Source organism: Anser anser, assembly GCF_964211835.1.
Source record: "Anser anser genome assembly, chromosome: 5".
NCBI classification, from domain to species: Eukaryota; Metazoa; Chordata; class Aves; order Anseriformes; family Anatidae; genus Anser; species Anser anser.
In genome coordinates, this window is record NC_139725.1 from 39,862,547 (window position 1) to 39,875,263 (window position 12,717).

The window sequence follows — 12,717 nt, forward strand, 5'->3', positions numbered from 1 at the left end:
TGTCCCCATGGCCAGACAATTACCTTCGCTTGTCGAGGACGGAGGTGACAGGGAGGTGGTGTGTGTCGGTGTGGGCGTGGATGCGCTGCTAGTAGTCAGGGTAGTCGGGGATGTGGTCGTTGGAGGAGTAACAGGCGTTGTCCCCGGGGTGCTGCTGCTGGAGGGCGTCGTGCCACTGGTGGTACTGCTGGGACCTGTCGTTGAGATTGGTGGGAGAGTCGTGGTCGACACAGGGACAGTCGTGGTACCGGGGGGAGTGGGGCCTGTCGTCGATATTGGCGGGCGAGTGGTGGTCGACACAGTTTCAACAGATGTGGTGCCGGGGGGAGTGGTTCCTGAGAAAACACAGTGCTTTATTGCAAACCGGCAAATGGCGCTTGGCATTAACCTCCGTGGCTTTCCAGCAACCTCATGAAACGCCATCAACCTGAGCAGAGGAAGTGCCGACAGGAATAAAGCAGAACCAGCTCTCCTCGTGGCACTTGCAGAAGAACATGGGGATCACAGACAAAATCTCCTACAGCTTGCACGGCAGACAGATGCCAACACTTCCGCAGGGACCAACGCTGCATGCAACAGCTCTCTGGAGTCTGAAAACTCTATACTGCACAGAAGAGCTCAGCAGTCCCAAATCCAGCCCAATTCACGGACATCACCAGACACCTCTTTGCATCCTTCCCTATCGCTCTCACCCTGTAAGCCATGGACAGATCCCCGATCCCTGTGCGTGAAATCACGGGGCATGTTCACTCCAGAAGCCCATCCCCTCTGCGAGACTTGGCTCATCTGAACCTCAGTAGCTGCTTGAGCAATATCTGCGCTAGACCTCAGCCAGCCCTTTTGAAACTACTCCCCCACGTATTGCCATGGCGGGATAGGAAACTCGGGCTCACTATGCTGCTTCATCCTTCTCTCGTGAGCACGCTAGTTCTCGCTGTGGGCCTCAATGCCAGAACTGCTTTTCGTTTGCACTGTTAGAAACTGTTGAGGACACACTGAGGCCTGCCTCAGAACCAGCTACCTCTGTGCTAGTACAGCGAGACTTGAAGATACGCGTAGGAGAGAGAGGAGCACTGCATACACCAGAAGAGCACAGGGCTAATGCAGCACAAGAAAAGGAAGAAAGTTGGCAAAAGCTGCGTCCCAACAGCGCCTGGAAACACAGTGACACAGAAGACAAGCCCCCCTCCCCTCGCATACACCGCTTCCCGCTCACGACGTTCTCTCCAGCTGAAGGATGAGGCCCCGCAGCAGCAAACGCAAGACTTCCACTCAGATCCCTATCTGATCCAGCCTGCCGGAGGCCCCAGGCTGGAACAACCTCCACAGAGCACTGCAGCGCTGGGAAACACCAGAGCTTCTGCCCAGGACCCCTGCACCCTCCTCACCTCCACACAGCCAGCCTCAGGCCGAGCGCTGGGCACCAGCGCTTTTTGGGAAGGCTCAATAACTCCTGCCAGCCCTCGTCCCACACAGAAAGCGCACACAAGTCGAGGTGCTCACAGACCTTCATTTCTCCCCCTACAAGGAAACACGTGTCCCCATGGCCAGACAATTACCTTCGCTTGTCGAGGACGGAGGTGACAGGGAGGTGGTGTGTGTCGGTGTGGGCGTGGATGCGCTGCTAGTAGTCAGGGTAGTCGGGGACGTGGTCGTTGGAGGAGTAACAGGCGTTGTCCCCGGGGTGCTGCTGCTGGAGGGCGTCGTGCCACTGGTGGTACTGCTGGGACCTGTCGTTGAGATTGGTGGGAGAGTCGTGGTCGACACAGGGACAGTCGTGGTACCGGGGGGAGTGGGGCCTGTCGTCGATATTGGCGGGCGAGTGGTGGTCGACACAGTTTCAACAGATGTGGTGCCGGGGGGAGTGGTTCCTGAGAAAACACAGTGCTTTATTGCAAACCGGCAAATGGCGCTTGGCATTAACCTCCGCGGCTTTCCAGCAACCTCATGAAACGCCATCAACCTGAGCAGAGGAAGTGCCGACAGGAATAAAGCAGAACCAGCTCTCCTCGTGGCACTTGCAGAAGAACATGGGGATCACAGACAAAATCTCCTACAGCTTGCACGGCAGACAGATGCCAACACTTCCGCAGGGACCAACGCTGCATGCAACAGCTCTCTGGAGTCTGAAAACTCTATACTGCACAGAAGAGCTCAGCAGTCCCAAATCCAGCCCAATTCACGGACATCACCAGACACCTCTTTGCATCCTTCCCTATCGCTCTCACCCTGTAAGCCATGGACAGATCCCCGATCCCTGTGCGTGAAATCACGGGGCATGTTCACTCCAGAAGCCCATCCCCTCTGCGAGACTTGGCTCATCTGAACCTCAGTAGCTGCTTGAGCAATATCTGCGCTAGACCTCAGCCAGCCCTTTTGAAACTACTCCCCCCACGTATTGCCATGGCGGGATAGGAAACTCGGGCTCACTATGCTGATTCACCCTTCTCTCGTGAGCACGCTAGTTCTCGCTGTGGGCCTCAATGCCAGAACTGCTTTTCGTTTGCACTGTTAGAAACTGTTGAGGACACACTGAGGCCTGCCTCAGAACCGGCTACCTCTGTGCTAGTACAGCGAGACGTGAAGATACGCGTAGGAGAGAGAGGAGCACTGCATACACCAGAAGAGCACAGGGCTAATGCAGCACAAGAAAAGGAAGAAAGTTGGCAAAAGCTGCGTCCTAACAGCGCCTGGAAACACAGTGACACAGAAGACAAGCCCCCCTCCCCTCGCATACACCGCTTCCCGCTCACGACGTTCTCTCCAGCTGAAGGATGAGGCCCCGCAGAAGCAAACGCAAGACTTCCACTCCGATCCCTATCTGACTAAGCCGGCCGGAGGCCCCAGGCTGGAACAACCTCCACAGAGCACTGCAGCGCTGGGAAACACCAGAGCTTCTGCCCAGGACCCCTGCACCCTCCTCACCTCCACACAGCCAGCCTCAGGCCGAGCGCTGGGCACCAGCGCTTTTCGGGAAGGCTCAATAACTCCTGCCAGCCCTCGTCCCACACAGAAAGCGCACACAAGTCGAGGTGCTCACAGACCTTCATTTCTCCCCCCACAAGGAAACACGTGTCCCCATGGCCAGACAATTACCTTCGCTTGTCGAGGACGGAGGTGACAGGGAGGTGGTGTGTGTCGGTGTGGGCGTGGATGCGCTGGTAGTGGTCAGGGTAGTCGGGGACGTGGTCGTTGGAGGAGTAACAGGCGTTGTCCCCGGGGTGCTGCTGCTGGAGGGCGTCGTGCCACTGGTGGTACTGCTGGGACCTGTCGTTGAGATTGGTGGGAGAGTCGTGGTCGACACAGGGACAGTCGTGGTACCGGGGGGAGTGGGGCCTGTCGTCGATATTGGCGGGCGAGTGGTGGTCGACACAGTTTCAACAGATGTGGTGCCGGGGGGAGTGGTTCCTGAGAAAAGACAGTGCTTTATTGCAAACCGGCAAATGGCGCTTGGCATTAACCTCCGCGGCTTTCCAGCAACCTCATGAAACGCCATCAACCTGAGCAGAGGAAGTGCCGACAGGAATAAAGCAGAACCAGCTCTCCTCGTGGCACTTGCAGAAGAACATGGGGATCACAGACAAAATCTCCTACAGCTTGCACGGCAGACAGATGCCAACACTTCCCCAGGGACCAACGCTGCATGCAACAGCTCTCTGGAGTCTGAAAACTCTATACTGCACAGAAGAGCTCAGCAGTCCCAAATCCAGCCCAATTCACGGACATCACCAGACACCTCTTTGCATCCTTCCCTATCGCTCTCACCCTGTAAGCCATGGACAGATCCCCGATCCCTGTGCGTGAAATCACGGGGCATGTTCACTCCAGAAGCCCATCCCCTCTGCGAGACTTGGCTCATCTGAACCTCAGTAGCTGCTTGAGCAATATCTGCGCTAGACCTCAGCCAGCCCTTTTGAAACTACTCCCCCACGTATTGCCATGGCGGGATAGGAAACTCGGGCTCACTATGCTGCTTCATCCTTCTCTCGTGAGCACGCTAGTTCTCGCTGTGGGCCTCAATGCCAGAACTGCTTTTCGTTTGCACTGTTAGAAACTGTTGAGGACACACTGAGGCCTGCCTCAGAACCGGCTACCTCTGTGCTAGTACAGCGAGACTTGAAGATACGCGTAGGAGAGAGAGGAGCACTGCATACACCAGAAGAGCACAGGGCTAATGCAGCACAAGAAAAGGAAGAAAGTTGGCAAAAGCTGCGTCCCAACAGTGCCTGGAAACACAGTGACACAGAAGACAAGCCCCCCTCCCCTCGCATACACCGCTTCCCGCTCACGACGTTCTCTCCAGCTGAAGGATGAGGCCCCGCAGCAGCAAACGCAAGACTTCCACTCCGATCCCTATCTGACTAAGCCGGCCGGAGGCCCCAGGCTGGAACAACCTCCACAGAGCACTGCAGCGTTGGGAAACACCAGAGCTTCTGCCCAGGACCCCTGCACCCTCCTCACCTCCACACAGCCAGCCTCAGGCCGAGCGCTGGGCACCAGCGCTTTTAGGGAAGGCTCAATAACTCCTGCCAGCCCTCGTCCCACAAAGAAAGCGCACACAAGTCGAGGTGCACACAGACCTTCATTTCTCCCCCCACAAGGAAACACGTGTCCCCATGGCCAGACAATTACCTTCGCTTGTCGAGGACGGAGGTGACAGGGAGGTGGTGTGTGTCGGCGTGGGCGTGGATGCGCTGCTAGTAGTCAGGGTAGTCGGGGACGTGGTCGTTGGAGGAGTAACAGACGTTGTCCCCGGGGTGCTGCTGCTGGAGGGCGTCGTGCCACTGGTGGTACTGCTGGGACCTGTTGTTGAGACTGTCGCGCGAGTGGTTGTTGTCGTGGTTGTAGTGAAAGGAGTGCTCGTTGTGCTTGAATGGGTTACTTCTGTGGTTGTGGAGTGGATGGTTGTTGTGGTAGTGGATGTAGTAGTTGTAGTACACCACGGAGGTAGTTCGGGAACACAGCAGACTTTGATCTGATAATTGACGCAGACTGGCATTGGAATCATGCCTCCTGGCTTCTGATCCTCATTTTTACAGAGGAGCCCTGTGTTAACGTTACATTCCACCTTTTGCCCTAAATCTGAAATGGGAATGTCAGGCCATTTCTCTGCTCTGCATGAAATATTCTCAACCTTTGCACAGTTCCATGGAGGCCTATTTATCTGAATCGTCTCAAAGGTCTCATCATCACCACCGTTTGGGCCATATTGTGGGTAACTCTCATCGATCCAGTCAGTCCAGGTGCAGCCCTCTGGAGGGAGTGTGCAGGGTTCTAATGGGGAACAGCAACAAAAGCAAACAATTAGAAAGAGGAAGGAAAGAATCACTTCAGACAGGTTTAGACAGATCTAATGGTCAGGCATAGCAGCATATATTGGACGTAAGGGCTGCCACAGAGTCTGAACACAGAGTCTAGCAAAAGGTGGGCTGCCATCTGAAGCCTTCTGCAGAATCCTGCCAGAGAATATCTGCCTTCTCACAGCCACACCTACACTTCAGTGGCAGGAAAGGCCACAGAGAAAATGCAAGAGAGGAAAGGGAAGAAAGTAGAAAAGTTGCACCCAAACAACACCAAAAGGGAGAGTAGGAAAAGAAAAAAAGCCCCTCTTCAATGGAAAAACAGGCATCAAAACAGAGTCAATATTTGTGTATCACTAAAAACAGTTGTCGATGTGGTGCTCGTGATGGAGGACATTATGCCACTGGTGGTACTGCAGGGACCTAGAGTGGTGGTGGATATAGGGACAGTTGTGGTACTGGGGTGAGTGGGGCCTGTCGTCGATATTGGCGGGCGAGTGGTGGTCGACACAGTTTCAACAGATGTGGTGCCGGGGGGAGTGGTTCCTGAGAAAACACAGTGCTTTATTGCAAACCGGCAAATGGCGCTTGGCATTAACCTCCGTGGCTTTCCAGCAACCTCATGAAACGCCATCAACCTGAGCAGAGGAAATGTCAACAGGAATAAAGCAGAACCAGCTCTCCTCGTGGCTCTTGCAGAAGAACATGGGGATCACAGACAAAATCTCCTACAGCTTGCACGGCAGACAGATGCCAACACTTCCCCAGGGACCAACGCTGCATGCAACAGCTCTCTGGAGTCTGAAAACTCTATACTGCACAGAAGAGCTCAGCAGTCCCAAATCCAGCCCAATTCACGGACATCACCAGACACCTCTTTGCATCCTTCCCTATCGCTCTCACCCTGTAAGCCATGGACAGATCCCCGCTCCCTGTGCGTGAAATCACGGGGCATGGTCACTCCAGAAGCCCTTCCGCTCTGCGAGACTTGGCTCATCTGAACCTCAGTAGCTGCTTGAGCAATATCTGCGCTAGACCTCAGCCAGCCCTTTTGAAACTACTCCCCCACGTATTGCCATGGCGGGATAGGAAACTTGGGCTCACTATGCTGCTTCATCCTTCTCTCGTGAGCACGCTAGTTCTCGCTCTGGGCCTCAATGCCAGAACTGCTTTTCATTTGCACTGTTAGAAACTGTTGAGGACACACTGAGGCCTGCCTCAGAACCGGCTACCTCTGTGCTAGTGCAGCAGGACGTGAAGATACGCGTAGGAGAGAGAGGAGCACTGCATACACCAGAAGAGCACAGGGCTAATGCAGCACAAGAAAAGGAAGAAAGTTGGCAAAAGCCGTATCCCAGCAGTGCCTGGAAACACAGTGACACAAAAGATAAGCCCCCCTCCCCTCGCATACACCGCTTCCCGCTCACGACGTTCTCTCCAGCTGAAGGATGAGGCCCCGCAGCAGCAAACGCAAGACTTCCACTCCGATCCCTATCTGACTAAGCCGGCCGGAAGTCCCAGGCTGGAACAACCTCCACAGGGCCCTGCGGCGTTGGGAAACACCAGAGCTTCTGCCCAGGACCCCTGCACCCTCCTCACCTCCACACAGCCAGCCTCAGGCCGAGCGCTGGGCACCAGCGCTTTTCGGGAAGGCTCAATAACTCCTGCCAGCCCTCGTCCCACACAGAAAGCGCACACAAGTCGAGGTGCTCACAGACCTTCATTTCTCCCCCCACAAGGAAACACGTGTCCCCATGGCCAGACAATTACCTTCGCTTGTCGAGGACGGAGGTGACAGGGAGGTGGTGTGTGTCGGTGTGGGCGTGGATGCGCTGCTAGTAGTCAGGGTAGTCGGGGACGTGGTCGTTGGAGGAGTAACAGACGTTGTCCCCGGGGTGCTGCTGCTGGAGGGCGTCGTGCCACTGGTGGTACTGCTGGGACCTGTCGTTGAGACCGGTGGGCGAGTTGGTGTCCACAGAGTTGTAGTCGAAGTAGTGCTCCTTGTTGTGGACACTGTTGTTGGCGTACCGGTGCTGTATTCTGTACTTGGAATGCAGTTCTGGTCCTGGATGCAGCAAATTCTAATCTCGTAATTATGGCAGTATGTAGTATTACTGTTTACCTGATCTTTATTATTGCAGATGAGCCCTGTGTTAACATTACATTCCACTTTCTGCCCTAAATCTGCAATGGATGTGTCCGGCTTGTCCGTTGCTCTGCATGAGATATTCTCAGCTTTTAGGCATTCCCAGGATGTGTTGTACTTCTTGATATTTTCAAAGGTTTCGTAGTCCCCACTGTTTACATCAGAATTGTTTGGCTTACTCACGTCGAACCAGTCTGTCCATATGCAGTCACAATATAGTACTGGGAGACATCAGAAAGAAGAACCATTAGGAACAGCAGGGACAGAAACAGCATACTCATGAGCGGTGCAATGGTCCTCCACTGCACACAAGGGTGCACCTTGGTCATTGCCACTCACCTACACCCTCCCCCCGCAAATCAGTACACAGGCACTGTCAAGCCAGATTTGCTTCCCCTCATAATAAGGGCAAGGTGCTGTTTGGGGCTTTTCATGGCAAGAAACTGGCGTAAGGGAAAAACATTAAGTAGAACAGGACCAAACAGGGACTGTCAGAACTCTCACACCTTCTCTTCCCTATCACAGCGCCTGTTTTATCTCAAGGCAAAACACAGGACCACAAAGTGAGAAGGCATAGGACACACAGTGCTGCCAAAATGTCAGGCTGGTTCCCAGCAGTGTGAGGAATGGTCATAGGAACTCTGACAGAATCTGTCTGCCCAGAGTCTTGGTTTGTAGCAAGTGTCTAGCGATGGTCTAAAGCCTTTCCCCAAACCTACCAGTTAAAACCTGCCTTCCTAGAGCTAGAACTGCAGGTGAGTGGCAGCAACAACCACAAAGTCAATGCAGGAGAATTAAGGGAATAAAGTCTGAAAAGCCATGCCCCAACAGTGCTTGAAATGATAGTGCCACAAAAAACAACCCCCCTGCCATTGCACACCACACATCCTGCTGTGTATGTCCTCTCCAGCTGAAGGATGAAGCCCAATAGCAGCAAAAGCCAGACATTTCATCAGCACAGTAGCTGCCTAAGCTGGGCAGAAGCACCACGAAAAAAATATCCTTATGCTCAAAATAATCAAAGAATTGGAACTGAGATGCAGAAATATGTTGTGCACTCTTACTCCTAAATGGAGAGCTTAGTACCCTAGAGCTTAGGGCCTTTTTTTTTTTTTTTTTGAAATCTACATCAACAGCTTTCTTCAAAGCATCACAGTGAAGACATATGTTAAGTTGCCAATAGACCTTTTCCCCCATACTAAGGCAACACGTGACAACACAGAGCAGAGAATTACATGGTAGTGTAGTTGGAGGAGGCTGGGTTTGAGTTCTTATTGTTGGTGGGACCATGCTTGTAATAGTTGGAGTGGGTACTGATGTGCCAGGAACTGTTGTCGTTGTCCCCAGGGTGCTGGTGGTGCTCAAGGGTGGCATGCTGCTGGTTGCACTGGTGGGAGACTCCGATGGAGTTGGTGTGGGAGTAGTGGTTGGTACTGGGAGACATCAACAAGAGGAACAATTATGAACAGCAGGGACATAGACAGCAGGTAAAGATGGAAGCAGGTGCTTGAGTGGGACAGAAGATTTACTGAACAGAAGGTAGGACTTTGCCACAAACCTACAGTGGTCAGATCAGTCTTACTGCAACAAAGGTCTATATCACTAGTCTTTCCTTTCTGACTCCAGAATGCAGACTAGGGCCAAATCAGTACACAGACATGGTTGAGACACCCCTTAACTAGTGAAGACAGTTGGGATGTTGCTCTGGTCAGCTTCTCACTAGATGAAATAAACCCCCCAGTGGGTAAGAAATGAGGAGGAGAAAGGCCCTGTGGTTCTTCCCACCTTTGCCTTATCACTCTGAACACCTCACTATCTCAGGGATATCTCAGTGAGAGCTAAGAGGGGAAGGTGTAATCAGGGAAGGAAGTATGCACAGGGATATGTTCCTGTCTGAACTTCATGTCACCTCCCTGTGGTGCAATGGCAGCCTGAGTAAGAGGTTCAAAGAAGGACTAGTGAGTCTCAATGGCCAAAGGCCACAGTTCACAGCAAGTGACAACTGGCAGGGTGATACAATTCCACGAAGGCTACCAAGGCAGTCCTTCCTTCCTAGACTTAAAACCACAGTCAAGTATCAGTATTGACAGAGGGAAAGCAGGAGAAGGGGAAGAAATTCTGCACAGCTCCGCACAGACAATGCTTAAAATGATAGTACTCCAAATCAAGGTCTATTCTAATCTCACACAATGGGTCCTTCTGAGAATGTTCTCTCCAGTGGAAGGATACAGCTCAAAACCAGCAAAGTAAGATTTTGTGCCAGCTCAGTATCTGTCACAGAGATGGCATGCCTTAAGTAGCTGACAACCCGCTATTTATCCTATGGCAAGGCAAGAAAAGAGAGTATTGGTCTGCTAAATACCTGTGGAGGCCGAAGTTACTGGGCTGGTAACTGATGGCGTGGTTTGGCTTATGGTGGCTGGAGTGGTTATTGGTGGGCTGGTAGTTGATTTTGTTGGCAGGGTTGTAGTACTTGTGGGTATTGTTGTTCTGATGGTGACTGGGCTTGTAGTTGGAGTATCACAAGGAATTTCCTGCCACTCACAACAGTTTACTCTGATTTCATAATTATAGCAAAGACGCCAGATACTTGTGTCTTGCTCCTCATTTTTACAGATGAGTCCATACGTAACATTACACTCCACTTTCTGGCCAAGTTGCTCTAAGCTTAAATCAGGCTTATTTTTAGCCCTGCATTCAATGTTTTCAGGAAGGTCACATATTTCATGTCCATGTTTATTTATTTCATAATAGGTTTCATAGTCACCACCACCTTCTTCAGGTTTACTGACATCAAACCACTGAGACCAATCACAGATTAATCCAAGGCATGGAGCTGCAAGAAAAGACAGAGGTTCAGCATCTGAGCTCACAGAGGAAATTCTGAGTAGGTTCATTTTGTATTCTACTCCATTAATGATTAAAGTGATGCTTTGCAATTTGTCATTTTTGCAAGACAAACATTCTAAAATTGGTACAATGTTACCAGTTTCTTCAACAGGAAGCTTTGCATAAAAATAAAATCACCAACCTGGAGGCTTTAAAGGTCTTTCTTCTCAATATACTTACCACATTTTTACAATTTCAAGTCTTTAAAAATATATACTTTTTGGTTTTAAAACCAAATGTTTTTAAAACATTTTTTAAAATGTTTTTCTGTAGTAGTCATCTTCAACTTAGTAATCCTTTAGAAGTTCCTTTGACATTTTATAGTAACATTTTTTTTTATTTAAAACTTACTTGTAGTTCCTGAAGTTGTAACTGAAATAGAAAAAAAAAAATACTTCATCATCTGCAAGTTTTAGAAAAACATATAATACTAGCTTTAAATATTCTAATTACGATTTTTTGCTGTGACTACTGAGACAATTTCTATTATCTCAGCAGGATACTGAAAGGAGGGAATCCTGTACATTTATAGTCACAATTTCTTCCACAAAATGTAAATCAACTCAAAGTGTTAAAAATCTTCCCTAGTGCAGTGTGATAAAACTATTCGTAAGTATTGCTCTAGCTGTGTCAACTACGGTAAGCAACTCTGATAAGTATGATACTTGCACATTCTATCTTTAAAATATTTTCCTTAAAGAAAGTAATTTATAGATGTGGATCTCTGTTGAAGATTTACCTATGGTTGTAATTGTAGTTGTACCAGGGCTGGTTATAATGGTTGGAGTTGAAGAAGGTGTCGAAGGTGTTGTAGGTGTCAAAGGTGAAGTAGTTGATGGACAAGGAGAAGGCCCTACAGCAACTAGAGTTCCATTTGCTGCACAAATATATACTGTGCACATGACACCATCCTGTATTACTGCCACAGCGTCTCCCACTTCATATCTCGTTCCATTGATGACACAAGGACATGCTGCAAGAAAAAGCTTTTGTATGCAATTTTTCTACTAATGCTATCAGAAGACAAAGGCAAAATACTTATGGACCTGCCAAGGATACAAGTAAGTGTTTAAATGCTGTGTCATGCATGCTCATCTCATAGCTATACCTAAAGGTTATATCTAATATACTGATTTATCTTTACGTTTAGAGGAATGTTAAAACATATCTAACAAAGCCCTATATAAAGTGACTTGGAAGAACAGACTTACAAACCAGGCTTAAAAATACATTGAGAGAAACTGCAACTTAGGTTTAGTATCTGACACTTTTTAATAATACTACATGGTCCAAAAGTGCAAACTCTTGTAGTGAAATCCATTAGTTTGGATATGGGGCACGGGAAGAAAGAATACAGGGACATGAGAAAAAGATTGAACAAGTACTAACAGCAAGGTTCAGCAAAAGTGTTGCCCAGATTTCTTTGGCCACAACTTTCACTTGCACTGGAAAGAATTATTCCAAATCAGTACAAAGCCTTTGTAGAGACATACATAGCAGTTCTATGCATTTTTTTCTTCCTGTTTTTCTAAAAACAAACAGACATTATTTACCTGGGATTGGTGCACAATCAATGGATCCTGAGGGGCCACAGACACTAAAAGCAAAAATTTCAAAAATTAAAATGTTACAGGTGTTTTATGGCGCTCTGCTAGCAGACCAAGAATACAGAAGTGTACAAATTTGTTACTTAGTCTTCATTCATACTACTGGATATTTTTCTGTATAACATTTTCCAATATTGCCCATCATTATTCATTCAAACTAAGTCATTACTTGCATTCTTTAAGTGCAACATCTTAAGCTACCATAAACTGCTTTATGTTGCAAGTTGCAATGCGGCAGTAATAAAAGACATTCTTCTGAGTGGTAAATGTTCAGCTAGATCAGTGGGTTTTTTTGGTTTTTATATTTTTGTCTCTGGTCATCATGTGGAGTCATAGATGGCAATTCTACCATTAATAAGGTTCTAGGAATGAGCAGTTAAGACTCAGCTACCTCCTGCAGGGCTAGTACAGATCATTTCAGATTACAGTAACTTTGAAATTCTAGTCTTAAATGAGAATGCAAGGCAAACTAGCCCCTCTCTTCCCAAAGAGCCATGAAAATCAAAAGGTTGTTCTAGAGACACAGCCAGGTTTCATGTCATTGTATCACTTATGACACTTCTAAGAGTATATTTAAAGGTTGTTTGTTTGTTTTACTAATAGACCTATTGGAAAGACACTATCAACTTGAAATCTGTATTATTATGGGTCTGTAAAATTATGGATGAAAAATTTTGAATCTGTATATATTGGAAGTGCAGCATTTCTTAAGTTTATGTCTCATCTAGAATAAATGGCACTGTTACTCTGACTTGTATTGATAAATGTTAGAAAA

General features: G+C 49.0%; 1 protein-coding gene across 1 annotated transcript in view; it reads right to left on the reverse strand.

Annotated features, from left to right (window-relative positions):
* MUC2 (mucin 2, oligomeric mucus/gel-forming) overlaps positions 1-12,717 on the reverse strand; it is an 84,100-nt gene that overhangs the window by 47,811 nt on the left and 23,572 nt on the right. The window contains exons 27-36 of the mRNA XM_083840293.1: positions 11,889-11,932; positions 11,075-11,308; positions 10,687-10,707; positions 9,809-10,282; positions 8,682-8,879; positions 7,071-7,667; positions 4,633-5,274; positions 3,097-3,408; positions 1,560-1,871; positions 24-335 (exon numbers count right to left, since the gene is read on the reverse strand). Of these exons, the coding sequence (XP_083696419.1) occupies positions 24-335; positions 1,560-1,871; positions 3,097-3,408; positions 4,633-5,274; positions 7,071-7,667; positions 8,682-8,879; positions 9,809-10,282; positions 10,687-10,707; positions 11,075-11,308; positions 11,889-11,932 (3,146 nt within the window). The remainder of the gene's footprint in view (positions 1-23; positions 336-1,559; positions 1,872-3,096; positions 3,409-4,632; positions 5,275-7,070; positions 7,668-8,681; positions 8,880-9,808; positions 10,283-10,686; positions 10,708-11,074; positions 11,309-11,888; positions 11,933-12,717) is intronic.